Source organism: Hippocampus guttulatus, chromosome 2, assembly GCF_054856545.1.
Source record: "Hippocampus guttulatus isolate MCC_2025c chromosome 2, RoL_Hgut_1.0, whole genome shotgun sequence".
Lineage (NCBI taxonomy): Eukaryota > Metazoa > Chordata > Actinopteri > Syngnathiformes > Syngnathidae > Hippocampus > Hippocampus guttulatus.
Genome location: NC_141262.1, coordinates 14467881 through 14488741, shown reverse-complemented (window position 1 = coordinate 14488741; position 20861 = coordinate 14467881). Strand labels below are relative to the sequence as shown.

General features: G+C 42.2%; 1 protein-coding gene across 1 annotated transcript in view; it reads right to left on the bottom strand.

Moving 5' to 3' along the window:
• Positions 1-20861, bottom strand: part of fat2 (FAT atypical cadherin 2) — a 94890-nt gene that overhangs the window by 6088 nt on the left and 67941 nt on the right. Inside the window, exons 22-27 of the mRNA XM_086138022.1 lie at positions 18558-18712; positions 12599-13013; positions 9426-9579; positions 5497-5596; positions 5286-5431; positions 3362-3621 (exon numbers count right to left, since the gene is read on the bottom strand). Of these exons, the coding sequence (XP_085994148.1) occupies positions 3362-3621; positions 5286-5431; positions 5497-5596; positions 9426-9579; positions 12599-13013; positions 18558-18712 (1230 nt within the window). The remainder of the gene's footprint in view (positions 1-3361; positions 3622-5285; positions 5432-5496; positions 5597-9425; positions 9580-12598; positions 13014-18557; positions 18713-20861) is intronic.

Here is a 20861-nt window from a genome sequence, read left to right as displayed (position 1 = left end):
TAGCAGACGTGTGCACATTTTCAGCATGACGTCTCTGATCCACTGGTGAAAGGACACTTTGATCCTCTCCCCTTTGATCTATAACCGCTTCAGACAACAAAGTGTATGCAGAAAATTGGTGAAGATTGCACGACTGTCTGTGTCCTATGTGTTGTGTTGTGTTATTTTGACTTCAAAATGGCGCCGCGAGAGTGGCTGCCTTTCCAGCAGCTCCTGTTCTACTTCTTCCTTATAACTTTGCTGCTGTGAATTGGGAATTTCTCCATTGCGAGACTAATAAAGGTTTTCTATCTTATTGTTAGCATGTCCGCTTCACAGTCTGCAGGATTCAATTCCGGCTTCCTATATGGAGTTTGCATGATCTACCCATGCACCCGGGAGTTTTCTCTGGGTACTTCGGTTTACTCCCACATTCCAAAAACATGCACTGTAGGTTAATGGAACACTCTAAATTGTCCCTTGTGAGTGTGAATGGTTGTTTGTCTTTGTATGCCTTGCAATTGGCTGGCAACCAGTTCAGGATGTACCCCGCCTACTTGGCGAAGACAGCTGGGGTAGGCTCCAGTACGCCCTCGTGAGGATGAGCGGATAGATCAATAGATCAATCGATAAATAAATAAATCAATCGATAGATAAATCTGAGTCACTAATGGTGTTGTGGTACACATGCCGGACGTGTGTGCGAGCAGTGTGGGATCGGTTCCCACTCAGTGATGGTGTGAATGGTCGTTTGTCTCGATATGTGCCCTGCGACTGACTGGCGGCCAGTTTAGGGTAAAGTCTGCCTTCCGCCCGAAATCAGCTGGGATAGGCTCCAGCAACTCCCCGCGACCCTGTACAGGATGTGCGGTGCTGAAAATGGATGGAGGGATGGATAAATAAATCATGTTTACGGGTGATTTATGAGATTTGTTAGTACGTACAGTATTATTATGATTTTCAAAATGAAGTCAGTCAAGAGGGGGCAGTATCAAGCAAATCCCTGGTTACTGTGGAATTTTTTTTAAATTAGATGACTTGGTTTTAGAAAGTCGTAAATCAAGCCATATAATCTTTCTTATACAACAATTCTTTCTTTTCTCGCTAAGCCAAAAACTAACCAGTATATTTCTTTGCATTTCACACTCAATTTAACCCGACCTGATTTTGTCACCACTTATGTGACCGAGTTTGAATTTGTTCAACTCCCAATCTCAAGTCTACTTTCCAGGAGTGGAATGCAATTTGTTTTTGTTTTTGTTTTTTTACAGTCATGATCATAATGCAAAGGCGTCCAGCACAACAGACCTCCAATCATGCTGCTGCTGGCGCATCTTCAAGCAGCGACTCTTTTGCACTCGTTATGCAGGCAAATGTTTCCACCCTATTTTTTCCCTCTCAATGATTGCTCGCAACGACACTTTGCTTCTTTTACATTCAGCGGTTGCCGCCTAAGTTTCGCGTGCAGCATAGACGCTACTTTTGAAGTGTACATCGCTCATTACCAAATTGGGAGGTTTGCCTGACTATACGATACATACTATACATAAATATGAACGAAAATATGAACGAACGGTTCAAACAGTTTAGAGGGGTTAGATGTTCACAATCACTCAATTTTTACTGGTCCCAAACCAGTGTTCATATTGCTTGTTAAACTGTGACTTTGGTTTACCTATCTTTGTGGTTTTTGTAAGGTGGAATGAAGTTAGACGTTTACGCATTCTGTGCCAACCAGGCCGTTTTAATTATCAACCCATGAATTTTCTAAGCCCATTATCCTTACAAAGGTTGCGAGTGTATTGGAGCCTATTCCAGCTTTCTCCGGGTAGCCAGGCAATTGCAGGGCACACAACCATCCATGCTCACACTCACAACTGGAAACAAGTGAGAGTCTTCTACGAACCTACTACGCAGTTGGAGGAAACCCACGCAGGCACGTGGAGAATATACAAACTCCACACAGGAAGGCCGAAGCCGGAATTGAACCCTGCACCTCTGCAGTGTGAGGCCGACGTGCTAACCAGCCGCCCATCGTGCTGCCCAAGATAATCCAGCAATTCAAATTAACAATCTTTGGAGCCGCTCCCATTGTTGTTGTTGTTGTTGCTGTTTCGGGAGCCACTTCTCACCAACAGGTGACTTTGACTGGGTTGCCAGGTTGGCACAAATGAAATGAAACAAACATCTTTCTATCTTTTGCTCTCTCTGTCTTTCTTTTTTCGTTATCTCTTTTCTTTCATTCTTTCTGTCCTTCCTAAAAAGGCAAAATGTGTTAAAATTCAGATTTCCAAATCAATGTTGTTCAAGTCTAAGTCAGTCTTTTGCAAGTTTTTTTGGCAAGCAAGTCGCAAGTCCTAAAAATGGCAAATCTAGTCTGACACGAGGCATGACATATGACCCAAGTCCCCCGTCCGTCTCTGTCAATCACCCTTTGGACGGGGCTTTAATTCTTATTATTACTCCATCAGCTAAATTGCCACTTTGGAAACTTTAATTCTACATATAATTATGGCAAGTTGGCAACTAACTTGCCTTTTTTAGTGTTTTGATTGATATTCTTTGTATTTTTACAGGACAAAACTGTCTTTTAAGGCTTTTATTTTTGTTACTCTGGCAAGTGAATCAGTTTTGGAGGGCTTTAATTGTATTCTTCCTATTATTACGGCGGCAGTTACAATGATCGTCTTGATATTCGGCAGACAATGTTTATCATGATACGACACACAAAAAAAAGAAAAAAAAAGTCTCAAGAAGCCATGTCTGAAAACCAAAAGCAAGTCGGACATTTTTGGTTTGTTTCGGGTGTTTGTGTTTTTGGAAAAGTGCTTGCTTGTGTGTAAATGCATCTTCAAAAGTGTATGAAGGTCTCATAAAAAGTGCATAAACTGGCGCGTTATGCAAATAAAGCATTGGCATTTGCATTTTTCGGGCTTAAAAAATGCATGGTGGCAGCTGCTTGACCTGGCCTGAAATTCAGATTTCAAATTGTGTGTAGTAGTAGCAGAGCATAAATCCTAATTAGTGTTCTAGCGCAGTGCAGTTACCTTGTGTTTGATAACGGACGACATCATCACGCTTGGCTGTCAGTGCTTTCAAGGCCTCGAGCCTCAAACTTCCTGTTAGTGATGGTTATGGTTACGCCTGGCTCATTTTTTTATGAGTTCATTTTTCGGTCTTTGTTTCTTCAAAGGCAGCCTGTTTTTTTTTTGCCGGTGTGTCGTTGCAATGTATCTCCATATGTTTGCTATCGTATCATACATGAATGTCATTTTTCATGCCAAGGTGGAGGTGTAGCACACACACGCACGCACGCACACACACACACACGCACGCACACACACACACGCACACACACCCACACCCACGCACACACACACACCTTCATAGTCAAGGTCCCAGTGGGTCTTCTTGACTGAGTCGTTGTCAGAACTGGATGGGGGCCTGACAGGCAGGTTGGGGGCCACGCTGCAGACCACCGGTCCGTGCGACTTATCATTGGGCGCCAAGGTGCGGGGACGCAGAGAGCGGAAGGGCGAGTGGTCAAGGTCGTTGGTGGACGACGTCATGCAGCTGAGCTCCATATGGCCGCCGTCCTGATCACAGGCTTTTGGGCTCTTTGACAACATGGACGGCGCATAACTGAAAAACACGTTTGTGTGTCATTTAGAAAATTATCATGATGGTCAGGACATATTTATATGTTACAATATCTCAATATTTTTGAAAAGCCAACACTTGGAACACATGCTGGTAGACCACCACTACCAGCACTCGGCATCAGTTAGGTATGTGGGACGCATCATGTGGAAAGGATAAAAAGTAGGAATGGACAGAAAAGTATTGATCCTCCACAACAAAATAAATGACCTTCTGACTACCCTACCAGCTGGCCAATTAAGCGTCCAACTATGTAACTGAGTGACTAACAACCAGCCAACCGGCTTCTCTAACCATTTTACTAATCAACCAAGCAACAATAATGGGCTAACCCAAAATGTTGAAAAAGCCATATTGGACCAAAACCCCCCCCCAAAAAACAAATATGTCCAGAGCCGCATAAAATGAAAAGCCTTACATTGAAGGCAACACATGCTGTATGAATCTATATTAGCTATATTTGACTACTATCAAAATGACTAAGTTGGCTACAAATAAACAATGAGCCTTCACGATGAAAGTATTTTTTTTCCTGCAATGCATCTTGTGGAGAAGGGGTGCCCAACCTTTTTTGACAGAAGATCTACTTTTCGATCAACGAAACTCCTGCGATCGACCTGTTACCGCACGCGCGCATACACACGCATTTACACACGCATGCCGTAATGAGCAACAGCCATAATGGCCCCTAAGTTGATGGAGGCATGGGACGCACTTTATTGTAGCTCACATGTCGCGCTTAAAATGCTTCTCTAAGCCATCCACATTCCCATTCTTTGCCAGTACCCTTGGTGACTTGTACATGAAATGCTTTTTTTTTTTTTTTTCATGACAGCCACCTGCCTGGCATCCCGTCCTGCTAATAGAAACATGTGTCGCAGGCTATGACACAAATCCTCGTTGACAGAAATGTTGACATTTAATATTTACTCTACACATTTGTGGAATAAATCGGAAAACGTTAAGAATGTTTGTCCTCCTACAGAAACCATATTAAAACAAAAAATATATTTTCCTCCCCCATCTTTTTCCATTTTCAAACATTTTTGAAAAAGCTCCAGGGAGCCGCTAGGGTGGCACTAAAGAGCTGAATGCGGCTTTGGAGCCGCGGGTTACCGAGCCCCGGGCTAACTGAACAACCAGCCAAACACTTGACTGAGTAGTAACCCACCAACCAAACAACCGACTGCTAACTAGTTAATTTACTGATGAACCAACCACTAACTACCCCAACAGACAACTTAACTTTTCCCACACACCAACTAATCACTTGAGTAACCAACCAACTCTGTAATGAGACCACTAACTAAGCATACACCTGACTGATTAAATCTAATGAACAAACAAACAAAGTTTTTAAGTACGAAAGGCTAGCCAATTGACCAACCAATTTGATTACCTACCCAAGGAAGTAAATTTCCAACTAACGACTCATCATCCGACGAACTAATCAACCAAGAAGCTTACTGACGAATTAGCCAAATAACAACCACTTGGTTGACTAACTAGCTAAAAGTGTGTCCATTAATTTTCCCTCTTAAAATCTTGTCTTTTGTCTTGAAATCAAATGAGAAGACAAAATTGAATATTGACATTTAAACAATTAAGAAGTGTGACATAAATGACGTAAAGAATAGTTCTGTCACCTGTTGGAGTCATTCTTCATCTTCTTGTTCTTCCTCTGTTGGATGTAGCGCTTGCGTCCACAAACAAAGATGGCCACCAGCAGCAAGAGGCCGAGCACACTGGCGCCAATCTCCATCAACTCCACGTAGCCCACCACCGGAGACACCTGGGAAGGACCACCCACCACGGTCAAGTCTGCATATCTACAAGAGGACCCGATTGAGGACTGACCTGTGGTAGAGGGTCGCAATGGAAGGAGCCGGGGGAAACTTGGCACAGGAAACCGCTGGGACATGGATTGGGAGAGCACACGTCCACGCCGTTGTGACACCTGTGCCACCAAGATGGACAGTACAGAAAATTAGCGATCCAAATTAAAGGCCCATATCTAAAATTCTTATAATGTAGTGACCTGCATATATTTATCCAGTTGTAGGGTTTCAAATCTAAATGAGCGAAATGTACGTTTTCAACGAGGGTTTTAAACAAATGTTGTGCTTTCAAATAAGCTTTCGAGTCAGAGTGAGGTTTTCAAGCTAGGGGTAGAGTTTTAAATTACCATTTCAAGTGATATTTCGGGTTTCAAAGTAGAATTTTAAGTCTGGGATAGGGTTTCTTTCATTCCAGAGTTAGGGTTGGAAAGTACGGGACACTTGGGCTTTAGAGTAGGGCAATGGTTATGGTTTCAAGTGTGAGTAAGGGTGTCAAGTAACAGTTAGGGTTTTAGAGTAGGGTCTCAAGACATGGTTAGGGTCTGAAGGTAAGCTTTTGAAGCTGGGGTTAAGGTTTCAAAGAAGGGTTGGAACAAATATTTTTTTTAAAATGTCCCCTCCCCCCCAAAAAAACATAAAAATAAATCAATAAATACAACTGCAAAACAACAAAAAAAAAGTTTGGTTAATTGTTTGTCTACATGTGCCCTGCAAATGACGGTGACCAGTCCAGGTGCACCCTGCCTCTCACCCAATCAACTGAGCTCCAGCACACCTGCAACCCTTGTGAGGACAAGCGGCAGAGAAAATGGTTGAATGGACAATAAAAATAGATCAAATACAATTAGCGAAGAATTTGTTCGATAAAAATTCAAAGTACAACTCAGATCAAATAAAACAATGCATCAAGCAAACAAGAAAGAAGAGAAAAGAGCAGTCGAGCGCTTGCAATTGTTTTTAGAAGTCAACACGATAATCAGTCACCACTGATGAAGTCAGAGACGGATATTTTGCCCTCTGTGAGGAACCACAGTTCAATAAGTAAAATTCTCTCTGTGATTTGAAGTCTTGTTTGGTAACAATCTATTGAATGCTGTGAGAAACTCAGCAATCTGCCCATTCTTAAACTAAACAAAATGGCAAACACTGATAATAATAAAAATGATAACAGTAATAAGTCCGTGTGTTTTTGTTTTCTCCACGACACACACCCCACTGCAACTTCCCTGCCGCTGATGTGTTATTACACTGAATAAAAGATGGGATATGTAATTGAGCCTCCCGCTCGCTACATGTGTGCACATCGCTTCAGCGACCAATGGCGCGCACATGCCAATCCGAGGGACGCTTTCCGGAATGCAGGCGTGTGTCGGCGCATTGTCATGAGGCTTAGAGCCATGGCGGGATTCCACCGTAATGCATGTGACGCTTTGACAACATCAAACACCTCCGGTGGAGTCATTCACAAGATCACGTAGTAGAATATAAATGTGAAGCAGCATATGGTTCATTGGCCAAGGCTATTCTCATGCGCTCAGTAAACAATTTGCGTGTTTGTCATCATGAGACAGCTGCTTCGACCAACAGGTCAATTAACTAACCAGCCACTCAATTAAATGTTTATATTATTGTGGTACTGTTTGTCCAGCGTATCATTCTAAACCCGCAAAAATATATCAAGCATACTTATGTTGGAGCACAGTAATCGCTCGCTAAAACAAAATTCATCTTTCATGGTTTAGATGTTTCACGGATTTTTTTAATCCATCGGAGGGAAAATTAGAGCGGGAACCAGGAAGGCATGAAGCCTGACAGCGGGGTTTGAGGGGAAGGGCGCCCATTTTCCGACAAAACTATTAATTTGAAGGGTGGGAGAAATGACATAAACAAATGAAATGAACACCACAAGTGAATTTTTAAGGATTTTTACTGATTTTAGAAGCGTTCCCTGAAAATTAAGGACAATTAAGAACATAATTTTACAACTTCTTTTTTATGGATTTTTATGAACTTTAAGGACCTGTGGGAACCCTGCTAGCAAGGGATGTGCAAGCTAATTTAGGAAATTTACAGAAAAATATAATGATTTAAAATATAAATCAAATAAAATACCATAAAATAAATGTGAATGAAATTAAATTGAATCAATCATTTTAATACTTTGATTTCATTTAATGAAATATAATGTGGCTGGCCAGTCAGTGTTTTGTGGGTGTGTCTTAGTTAAGATTATGCAATATGCGGCTGCAAACTGCCGCAACGAAATTTTCTGACAGACAACAGGTTCGTATTGAACTTCGTCTTCTTTTCCACTTTGACTTCAAGCGTCAGAGGAGGTCACTCAGCAATTCAGTGGGACAAGTAAGCGAGTCCTGAAAAAGTGATTATGAGGCAGGAGCGGACCATTGGCTTTCAGGGAGGTTACCGAGGGGAAAAGCCAACGGCCTCCATTCTGGTCACGTCGCTACAGAGAAGTCGCCAGGTTCATTTTACACACCCACACAATGTATTTCCACACACAGACAAATGGGATGCCTTGTTGTATTCATGAATGAATCATAACTATATATGCCTGTAATTCACACGGCCATATTGAGCACATCATTTTTAGTAAACATATAGATCATAAATAAAGAAGGAGCAGCCTCTTACAGTATACTATATGTATGCTCTTTGGAATAGACAGCTTCTTTGTAAGCCAGTCAGTTATTTAGTCAGTGTCAGTCAATGGTCGCATATATTCGCCCTATATGTTGTCAAAAGGCACCCAGCGCAGAGATGGCTCTACACCAGAGCTGATGGGGCCTTTCGCTCCATCAGAAATCTGTGTAGCCCAGGGGAAGTCTCCCCCCTCCCTCATGTATCCATCAAGCCCCACCCCTTTATCTCTGGGATGACAGTATTGACTTTACATTTTACTTTAACCCCACAAAGCAGAAGTGGACATTTGTGGTGATGGTAGTAAATCGGTCATGCTTCATTTATTCCTGCTTATCACCTAGAGCAGGGGTCCCCAACCGCCGGTCCACGGACCGGTACCGGTCCGCAGGGCATTTGGTACCGGGCCGCACAGAAAGAACTTGCCTTAATTCCGTTTTATTTATTTCGGAATACGAAAGATGTTTTATTTTGAAAAACTACCGGATTCTCCGTTACATCCGTCTGTGTCTCGCTTGACTCACGTCAAACCACGCTTCTCCGTCACGTGACCGATTACGCTAAAAACAAAACGTTGGAGGTCGCAAAATGAGTTTAAAAACTGCTGGAGATCGCAAATGACGGCGGCCTTAAAAGTATGTTCGAGACAACTGGATTAAAGTTATGGCTGAATACTCTGAGATCGCCACAATAGCACTGTTGCTATTTCCGACATCCTACCTGTGTCAGGTGGGGGCTTTCTGCAGCAACGGCGACTAAAACTAAATTACGAAGTAGACTGGACATAAAACACACACTTGAGGTGTCATTGTCCCCTATTAACACAAGATGGGACCGTCTGGTTGCAGAAAATCAAGCTCGGGGCTGTGGTGAGTCGTCATTTTTATGCACTTTGAATTTGCTTTGTATCGTATTTTGAAGGCATTAAACATTACCATAGCGATCAGTGTTGCGGCCAGATTAGACTCTCCTTGTGTTGATTATTATACTTCGAAAACACCACAGTTTTCATGCAACTCATACCATATTATTTTGTTGTATTAATCCGCCACATCTTAAATGCCGGTCCCTGAAAATATTGTCTGACCTAAACGGGTCTGTGGGGCAAAAAAGGTTGGGGACCGCTGACCTAGAGGACTGGAGTCGAGCCCATCGACATGGCGTGTCAGATTTAAGATGATTTGGCCTTGCTACGTGGCATATTTACTTCGCTTCAGTGTTCATTGGGCACAAAACTGTTAAGAATAGCAAGAATGTTTTTTGTGTTCTGAAGAAGGAGAAAAGGCTTACTGTGCGTTGACATGTGCCATTGAGCAGTTGCAAATGTATCCTTGCTCCCTGGGCACGCACACCCGACCGTGGGTGCATGGCTCGGAGACGCATGGGTTGTTCTTCTGCTCGCAGCGTGAGCCATAGAACATGCCTGTGCACCTACAGTGCAACTCTGTATGGTGAAAAAGAAAACCACAAACAAACAAAAAAATGGGAGTATAATCAGAATTTGACAACCTTTACCAGCATGAATGTCAATTCGGGAAACAGACACATTCTGAAATTTTGCCATTCTGCCATGCTACAGGAACCAACCGAAATAGTTTACCTGCAGGTCAAAACTAATTTCCTTTTTCATGTAAATAGTGCCCCCAAAATGCACTGTCTCTTCCGCATTGTGAGTCTGCAAGTCAAAACGCATCAGTGTTTTGACACTATGAGGTCTTGCTCAGTGTTTCCCAACCATTATTGGGCTCAGACATATGGTTCGCATCCCCCCAAAAATTTCACGGCACACCACTGAGTAAAACCATTCCCAAAAAGTAAAGACACGGGTAAATTATGTACCTTCAGTCATAGAGTCAAAGACCATGTCATTGTTTTCCCTGTTTCAGTGCGTGGTTGGCATAGATAAATGATAAATAATAAATAATTATAATAATATGTGTTTTTGTCAAAATAAATGACACTGGATAATTTTTCGCGGCACACCTGATCATTTCGCAAGGCACACTAATGTGCCTCGGCACAGTGGTTGAGAATCACTGGTCGAGCTAACACAATAAAATGATGAATAAAACTTAGGGTAGTAGAGTACAATGGTAGTACCTCCATTTCATAAACATTTATTAAATGTTCCAAGGAATTCATACATGGTGTTCATGGTATTATTTTCTTGACTATTAAACAGACGAAGTGGATATGAAATCATGCTTGGACATGTTTGGTTGAAAACAACCATGAGACTTAGAATCAATCAAAAAGCTTAGATCAGCAAGATCTATCTATCGTATTTTCTGAGCTATAAGGCGCTTCGTATTATAGGGCACACCTTCAATGAATGGCCTATTTTAAAACTGTTTTCATATACAGGGCGCACTGCATTATAAGGCGCATAAAATAGGAGCTACAATAGAGGCTGCAGTTGCGCTATGCACTATCCACTAGATGGTGCTACCCGAAAGGGAATACAATGCAAAACAATACAATACAATACAGCTTTATTTCTCGAGAGCCTTCAAAACCGCTGCAGCTGTAACAATGAGAACTGGTCACAAACACCGACATGAAACATAAATACAAATGACATTACAAAACAACAAACGAAAGACAAAAGTTCTGAAGACAATTGATTCAACAAAAAAGCACATAAACCTCGTGGGCTCACATCCACAAGGGGTTAAATATCCTTGGAAGTCTTGTTCTTCTCCTTCCTTCATTTAGTCAGTAGTTAACGATGCTCTTGGTGTTATCTTCGTTTTATAATAGCTGCGCAGAGCTCAGAAAGTAATTGTCTGTTTGAGTGTGTGTTGGTGAATGCACATGTCAATTCGTGTTGGGCAGAACCCATTTAAGGTTCCAATTGGTTCATGCCAATAATCACCACGAGATGGCATAGGAACACTAACAGCGAAACAACTCAATGGGGGATTAGAAAGAGAGTTACAGTCTATTGATATTAGGTGCAACGAAGGGTGCTGTTATGTTTTTGTTTAGGCTGCACTGTCGGCGTTTGAGAAAATTTAATGCTTTTAGGTGCGCCTTATAGTGCGGAAAATACGGTATTTAGAAAATGCGCTAAATGTTGCCACATTATGCTAACTGTAGGCTACTTGCACATATAAATTAACATAAATGCACTGTGACTTCAGACATACACGAAGGCATTAGCAATATGATGAAATCAATGAAAAATGACATCCTCTTGTGAACGATTGCAAGGTGGTTTGGGGATTTGTTTTTGAGAATGTCATGTCTGTTTCAAGAAATGAATCAAACCAGCCGATAATAATTGTAATATTATGGTACTCGGATTATGTTACTCACTGCATTTTTTAACAGGTAACTAGTAATTGTATACATTTTTAAAGTAACCCTCCCAACCCTGTGCACGCACGCACGCACGCAGCCTGTCAGTGTCCAAGTGAAGCATTTCAGGTGTGATCTTTATCGGCTCTGTTCTGAATTCTGAAGTGAGCTGAATGGCTATCTTTACAAAGAAGAAGCCACTCGCTGGCCAATTAGCGATAAGCCAAAATGCTAATGAGGGGCAGCATAGGACTCCAGCCTGCAGTTCATTTCTTTGGCAGTTTGCTCTTCTTCTTTTGTGTAATGAGGTGGACACATTGTTGAATGGCCAACAAGTGCTCAGCACGAAAAATAGAAGAAAAGAAAAGAATAGAAGAATATGGGTTACAAGCCATTCTGTAGGTCACTGGTGTCAAAGTCAAGGCCTGGGGGCCAGATCTGGCCGGCCACATCATTTTATGTGGCCTGCGAAAGCAAATCAACCATGTCAAGTTCCATGATGCTTGAGTATGAACCAAAATTTCAAATCGTCATATGTAATCCACAATAACAGTCATTATTCTTGACTTCTGATTTTAAAACTAGTCATTCATCAATTTGTTGTGCAATTTGTATGTAATATGTGGAGGGGATTAAACATTTATATGGTTTCCCCAAATTCATAACGGCCCTCCAAGGGAAACCGTATCTACAATGTGGCCCGCAACAAAAATTAGTTTGAAACAACTCTTGTAGGTGAACACCACAAATGATGAGAAGAAACTACATGAAAAATCGGCGTCCATCGATTCCTCTATGTCGTAAATAAGCGATGACATCATGACACACGCTGTATTTGCTAACTGCAAGGTGGTGATTAGCAAAGTGGTGTCATTAAACAAATTTGTTATTTCAAGTTCTTTTTGGAGACAGTCCATACCGCCCTCTCCCTACTATTCAGGAATGAGTCCATATCCTCTTTTTTTTCTAGTTGTTTTGCCTTTTCTTAACATAGAAACAGCACACATGAACATAATGCTTCTATCGACATGACTACAGTTGCTCGTCCCACCTCCCCGACAGACCTGAGCCATTGGACGGAAGCATGTGACATTTGGGTGAGGTAACAGGGCCAGAATGGGAGCTTATATCAGGGCTCTCAGCATTAAAGAGCACGCGCTCACCTCCACTGGTGTCCTCGTGGCAGACCCCTCCGTTCTGGCATGGGTTGTGGTCGCAGGGTCCCGCCCTACTGCAGCACTCGTAGACACCAAACACTCGCCTCCTGCCCGGACCCCTCCACTCCGTCGCATCACCCACTGTGATTGGCTCCCCGTTGAGCTCCAGGTGCTCCAGACAACCGCGGAATCGGCGATTGCCGAAGAGCAGGAATCCGCCGGAGCGCATCAGCCGGCATGGCGATCCCAGGTTGGCCATGGTGTGTAACTGGCGGTCCAAGGTAAGTCTCAAGGACGTGGCGCTCACCTCCAGGAGGACGCGGTGCCAGTGGCCGTCGGACACCGTAGGCGAGGTCAGAGCCAGGCCAGAGGGAGGCAAGATGCCACAGCTGAAGGAGAAGTGAAGATGGCCGCCACTCACCTGAGGAGAAATGAACATGGTCAGTCAGTGTTTGAGTCTGATGTTTACAAAAAATACCTGAGGCTTGGCAAACACCACACATGGGGAGCCGAGTCAAATGAATTGTCTCGAGTCATATTTTACTGGCCAAGTTTAGGAGTATGGGACTTGTTTGGCTACTCCCCGTGTAATTGGGCCACTCTTCACTCATACGCACAAATTCAATGGTTCCATTTTATCAATAAAACAAGCCGGCCCCGATGCCGAATACTATGTAACTTCTGCACATGCCTTTGAAGTAAAAGCCCTTCACACTACGGTGGCGGGAGTCAGTTTCTCATTCCAACTCAGAAGCTGCATGTTTTCTCTCAAAATTTCTTTCAAAATTCAGGGGGGATATTCATGAGTACAAGGGAAACGAACAATTTCGTCACATTGTATAGATGTACACCGGCGGATTGTGAAAATGGTCTTCAGGTACTTTCAATCTAATATGATATGTAATATCTAATGTTACAAATTGACAGATAACAACCTAATTTTCGGTTCTCACTCAGAATCACGGTGGCTTTGTGAGTGGATTTATTTTATCTTCTCAGGTTCAATAACAAGTGTTGAATTCTGAAAACCTGAAAATTGGTGATCGGTTGTGATGTCATAAGAATGTCTGTGCTGCCCATTTCAGTCATCTGAAAGGATTTTCAGCATAAGTAGTTGGATTCAAAATCCGTCCATCTATTTGCTGATCCTCACAAGGTTCACGGGCATGCTGAAACCAATCTCAGCTGTCTTCAATACGGTTCAGAATAAGTGTTTCGATTTCATTATCAGCGTCTTTACAATTATAATCAAAGTTGAGTTGAGCAACTTGAATTTAAGTCTTTAATAAACATAAGTCACAATTTTCATAATTTCATGATGGTTTCTCCTGTTTGTTATTTGCAATTTAGCCCGGCGACACTGTCTTCTCTTTAGAAAATCTCAGTGTCTCATAAACACAGTAACTGGCTTATCGTGACTAATCCGTCAGCTTCCTCACACCACGAACTCAAATGACGCCAACGCATCCTCATCATCGTGATCGTCTGCAGCATCATGTCAGAGCGGAATCACGTCGACCTCCATCGATTAGTTTTGACATGGGGGGGGGGGGGGGGCAAACAATGACAAGACGGGGGTTTGCGTTGCCCGGGAGCCCATATTGAGCTTTTTGCTCAGCATCAGCGAGCCTCTTTGCATTCATGCACACTCAGTGCTTTCTATCGCGAAACAATGAGGTAAAGAGAGACAGAAAAGAGAGAGGAAATAGTACAAGTGCACCCCCTGTGATGTTTTACTGCTGCTTGATTGCTCCCGTAATTTTGACAGACAAATTTTCTTCACCTTAGATGTGTCGCTTGGGTTCACAGGGACATACTGAGCCCCAAATTCAGCCTGTAAATTTAAGATTGAGAGGCCCCCATACGCATGGCCCCAAATATTAACTAAAGAGAATCACTTGGCCAACGGTGTGTACACTGCAGCCCAGTGCCACGTGCACGGCCAGTGCACTTGTTGTAGCTCTGTTGACAGAATGTTTATAACACTTGCTGCTATATTTGCCCTCGTTGGCACAGATAATTTGATCGGTGGCTTAAGCTAGGCCACTGTAAAGATGTGACCTCTCATTTGCTTTTTTATTTTTTTAATGTATAAGATACAATACTACAGTATATTAATATCATCTGACTGCAACAATACTTACCATGGATTGTATTATATTGTATATTCAAAATCTCATATGTACCTGTGTATGAAATAGCAAAGCTTGTAGCTTGTAGTCTTGGAGTATGATCAACGTATCACGCCTGGTAAATTCAAGGGAAAGGAAGCAAGACTCAAAATATCCAAGTCATCTCTCTGTAACAACCCACTTATTTCTTGGCATTAACTTTCATCATTTTAATGGTTTAATAAAAGGTAAAATATTCTGGATGTGCAGTCTTAAACGCTTATACAGGTTTGGCATTTTAACGTCGCAGGGCGTCCATAGATCAAATCGCTCACTGTGTGATGCCGCATCACTGATGTGGCAGACTTATATGGTCTTAAAAACTACTGCATTAGACTAAAGTTTATTTTATATTTACAGAAAATGTATGTAAAGTTCATTCCTACTCTGAATTGTAATTGTTGTTAAAAAATACATAAGGAATGGTCTTTAAGGTTTCCAAAAGTTAGATAAAGGTTGTTGCATCTGTGATGCCAAACTTTTAATATTTACAAAAAATGTACAGTAAATGAAGTTATTGAAGCCTAAATTGTCTCTGTTTTTTCTAAAAAAAACTAAATGTTCTTTGACATGCATTAAGAAGGTGCACTTGTTTATTTGCAAACTATGTTGTCTTTGCCACATGAAAGAAAAGACACTAGCATCATCGCATTAGTGATGTTGAGAAAAATGTCTGGACATTTTTTGAAGCTGACAGAAAATTTGTCTTACAACCTCTGTGGATTATCTTTATTGTCATTAGGTTTGTTGCAGACAAAATTGTCTTTAATTTTGAAAGCACATGGGGAGGTGGTCGGAAGCCAATTCGTGCCATGACTTCATGTTTGCGGGTACGGCGGAGTCCTTATTGTGGCAAAGATACCGAACAAGGGCTAGCGGCAGAACAAGAGGTGGCCTTGTAATCTATTTTACATCACTGGGTGTCATCTCCACTGACGGATATTTCAAGACGCCTTACTCGGAGGATTTACAACATCAGCACCAGTCGACGCGCAGTGCGGCAACAAGCCCACCTGAGATCCACAGGGACCGGAAAAGCTCCATGGCTTTGCAACTTCATAAATCAACGACTCCGAGCTCCACTGCGCCATGGGAGCTTCCTGTGGAGGGAATTTTGTGTAACGCCCGTGTGTTTTTTGTTCAGACACAAAGCTCATTGGCATGCATAGCAGTCATCTTGACAATGCCCACATTAACTGGCAGCGCAAAGTTCCCAATTACACCACTGGAAGACCTTCACTTGTGAGAACTGGCGCTCCCACGTAAGTCCGAAAATGTAAAAAAAAGACAATGGCCACTCATGCGTGAATGTAAATGAAATGGATTTATCACATGTGGTTCTTCGTGTGTGCCTTTTCACACAGAAGTCTGCAACGTAACACAACTCCTACTTCAAATCATCTTTCCCATTCAAAATGTATGGAAATGCAATTGATCCCCAAAACACCAACGTTTATTTTGTCATTGGAAAAATTGCACCTAACAGTATTTATAGTGTCAGCGATGGCATTTGCATGCCATATAACCTGCAACTCCAGAAAATGTGAGCAAACTACACAAGTGTTCCAAATATTTTGGGGTTCATCGGTGGTTGGCAAACCATCTTAATGGTGCATATCTTAAAAAAACTCATCAGCCAAGGGACTTGTAGTCCAAGGCGTCACAATTAGATCAGTCGTTCTCATGCTGCTGCAACTGTAGCTGTAATTTGGGGCTCCACAAAATTATATGAAATGAAATATAATGTAACAATTTGAAGAAGTGCATCCTTACATGTGGGGCCCAGCACGCGTGTAAAACAAACATCATAAACCAATCACTCCTCCCTCCGAGCCAATCATAAACTCTGATATGATTGAGAAGTCTCACAGAAATTTGACATCCCTGCATGCATGTATTGCTGTCATAACACCAAAGAGGATTAAAAAGAGTTGGGTATTAAAGTTCACGCCCCTGTGCTGATGTTCCCTTTCACACCAAGCTCCAGGATTTTTCATTTATTTTTTTTACTGTGAGACCTATTGTTAGCTATTCACAGGATGCCGCCAAAGCCCAGGCTAAATATGCAAGTGTCAAGGAGGTGTGTTGAAGTGATAGTTCTCTGCTGAGGCAAGCTCTGTATTTTGGGGAGGAGCTAAGTTCAGCCTTCTTCCCTGCATGTAGATGTGCACTTGGGATGCATTTTTCCAAATCAAATAATTTGTAAGTCTTTTATCTGTAAGGATAGTGTAAGTCATATGAAATAATACCCAAGTGTTTGGGTCATAGTTTGTGGTATATTTACAGTTAAACTATTGATGATATCAAGGTAATTGTAAGAAATTTTAGGGGGAGGCTTGGCCCTTCTTTCTCCCAAAATAGTGGTAGATTTCTGCACACAAATTCACCCCTCATTCCACACTGCTCCCTTTTTGTCACAGTTTTTTTTTTTTTTTGCAAAAGGGTTCAATATGGCATGAAGGGCGCTCAAATCAACCAGGGAATTTTATGTCTTTGTCACTCGAGGGAGTATCAGAGGCAGTCATATCGTAATCTCCACTTGTTTGCACTTGACTATTCACAAATCTATTTGCGTTATTTTCGGTCCAACCTCCATTCATCCATCCATATTCTATCACGAGCAACTGGATGAAAAAATGCACCTCTGCGTGTTTTTTGTGCTCTTTCTGAAATGCCCAAAGATGCCACACAGTGACAGGAAAAGGAACTTATTGACGGGCAGTGTGAACGGGGTTACAGAGTACTTTTTGTCAGGTCCTGGAAGTGCCTTCATATTCAGTTTTTTTTTTTAGGTATGAACTTGAGTCTGTTGTTTTTATATCATAACCTTTCAAAATACCGACCGGTCAAAGTCCACAGATGACCGACTCTTTACAAATTCTCTCTGAAGTTCATCCCACTCCCTATGAATTTCTTAATGTGTTTCCAACAGACAGGATTGTGGCGCTACGGGCCCTGGATGAGGTGTCCTTTTGATTCTTTTTTTTTTTTCCAAGAATGAAGGTGATTGAACATTCCGCCAGCGTGCCACGAGTCCCCACGAGGGCTGACATCATGCAGAACTTCATCTGCTCAGAGAATTATTCATGACCACTGCGTACAATACAAACCGTTCCATGCTCACGCATTGTTGTGCTGAGCTCGGGAGCATATTCTATTGAAGCATCTTTTTTTTTTTCTTTTTGGAAGACTTTTTTTCCGATTAGATTGCCTTCACAAGTCTCAAGATACCTTCTATAGGGAACTCTGTCACGCGCAGGCAAGCGAGGGTCATTGAGGCACACTGACAAAAAGTGAAGTCGCATTCTGTTATGTCCTTAAATCCCCAACACGAAAGTAAATACAACTTAAACAAAAATGAAGACATCAAACTTTAACGGCATGCTTGTTTTTGAAGGACCACTGAAAAAAGATAACTTTAAAAGGGCAGATTCAAAAATAATATGCAGAATTTCAGTGTTTTTTTTTAGGCATGGCTTCTTGAGACCTTTTCTGTGGATCTACTCTGATAAACATGTCTACCCAATTTTATGATGCTAAAGCGAAACAGGCTTCCAGGCCTAAATTTTAAATGAAATCCCTGGGGGTTTACAACCAAGCAAAGTGAGTCTCTGATGACTTTTCTGTGGGTCTACTCATGACAGAAATGAGGCTGAATTCATTTTTAAGCTATAATGGTTGCTTCAAGCCAAAATCACGCCATACCTTTCCAGGCACGGCTTTTTGAGAATTTGTCGTGGGTCTACTCATGGTTGACGTAATCTTCTTGGTGGAGGCCTAAAACCTTGGATTACCTGCAAGCTCCCCCAGTCGGTGCCATTGGCCAACATGAGGAGACCCTCTTGCTGGAAGCTCCGAAAGCTCAGGGAGACGGTGAAGTCCTGCTGGTCCTCGTCCATGCCGTGGACATATTTGAGGTAGGCCTCGTCGTTGAACCTCAGCGCTGATTCTGAGACACAAACACATGAAGACAAGTTGCTTGATATCAAATGGTTTCTAAAGAGGTTTCCGTCAATAGAACATAGAACAACGTGGTTGACAAGGTACGAGTGAGTGTTTGAAATCAAGATTAGGATTTTAAATTGAGTTTCAAATCGGGGTTGAGGTTTGAATTTAGGGTTTCAAACGAGGGTGAGAGTTTTAAATTAGGGTTACAACTCAGGGCTTGACTTTCAAAGTTTCGTGTCTCAAAGAAAGGTTTAAAACACTTCTGACTAGGGTTTAGGTTCGGGTTTTCAAGCAAGGTTTTCAGTTTCAAAGTAGAATTTCAGGCCATGGGTAAAGTTTACGTTTGGGTTAAGGCTGCGATTTAGGTCTTCAAATATGGGTTAGGTAATGAAATTTTGGTTTCAAGCCTGAGTTAGGGTAAATTGGGGTTGGAAGTCAGTGTAAGGGTTTCAAAGCGGGGTTCCAATTTGGGTATGGCTTTAAGCCATGGCGTTCAAGTTTCACTTCTTCAAAAAAGGGTTAGGGTTGGAAATTAGAGTTTCAACTCAGGGATGGGGTTTGAAATGAGGGTTTGAAGTCAGGGTGAGGGTGTCAAAGACAGATATCAGAGCAAGGTTAAGGTTTCATCCCTGGGTTAGGGTTTCAAATTTGGCTTCCAAACAAAGGTTAGGCCTTCAAATGATGATTTCAAGACGTTGTTTGGGTTTCACGCGCAGGGTCGGTCTTAAGGGAAGTTTTCAAGCCAATGACAGGGTTTCAAGTTAGGGTTTGAAATCATAGATTCAAAGTAGGGTCTCAAGACTCGGATTTCAAATTTGTGTTAGGGTTTCGGATTAGGTTTTCAAATGACGTTTAGGGTTCGAAATTAGGGTTTCAATATAGAGGTTCAATCCACATGTAAGGCTTTCAAATGAGGTTTGAAAGCCAAGGTGAGGCCTTTGAATTTAGGTTTCATTCCACAGTCAGGGTTTGTTGAATGGCTGACATGAAACTGCTCCAAAATGTCCACCTTCAACAGAAGTCAACATCACTTTAAAAGTGCATCAATTGTACGTGCCGGGGATCCTGCAAGGATTGGCGATGGCGTGGACAGATGAAACGGCTCGTGAAGCAAAGGGTCAATTCTGATCTGGTGTCTGTCAGACACCGCAGCGCCAAGGAGGAGCTCAAAAACAGTCAGAAAGCACCTTTCATCTCTTTTTGAACGCTCCAAAAGCCGAAGGACAAAAATGCCGCCGGCTCCCAGTCAGAACGTCAACACCACTTACGAGAAACGAGCGACTGAATTAGTCACTCCAGCGCACACGTTAATGGACAGCCTGAATATGAGCATTAAGTGGAGGGAAATTGGTTTGCGTTTGTAATGGTTCATATTGATCAGGTCTGCTTTCTCAACTGATGAGAATGTAAAACAGCATTAAAAAGGTAGCGAGTTCGAGCGGATTAAAACAAAACTCATGAGATGTTTAAGTAAATAAATTACATACATGTGCACATGCACCCACATAAATGGCGTCACCAGACCTCTTTTACTGATGCACATGCCCCAGTTTTAATGAGTTGTGCCACAATATAAGGCGTTGACTGGTCATCAGACTGGCTGGTACGGCCGGAGTCGAACAAAAAAACACAATTACTGCCCTGTTGTTAATATGTGGTAGTCAGCAACAGTCATTCATTTGCAATCTACCTCCTCTGTTCCCCCGATCGTTATGTGATGATTGGCGTAGGCAGGTGAGCCCCACTTCTGACAGACGACACAACAATTAAAAAGTAATTGCAACGACCCGTTGGGCATGAAAGACCCCTACTAGCAAGCTTGTTGAAAAGACATTTAAAAAAGGCATTACTCGCCAATATACCGACTGCCCAATGGCTGCACATGTGTCCCTACTACAGCACCAGCCAACGAAACGAAACAAACCAATAAATCATCCACTCAACCTAGTAGACAAAGCTCACTCACTGACTGACTCACTTACTTAGTAATTGGACTCTAAGAACTTTGTCATAGTTTGAATGCATTTGCCTTTGGTTTACATTGACTGATTATCTGAGGAGCTTCAGAAACAGCAACAAAGGCTGTCCGGTGGAATCGCAGCATCATGTATACCATGGGCTTTGAATGTCAAATTAAATATGAAAGACTC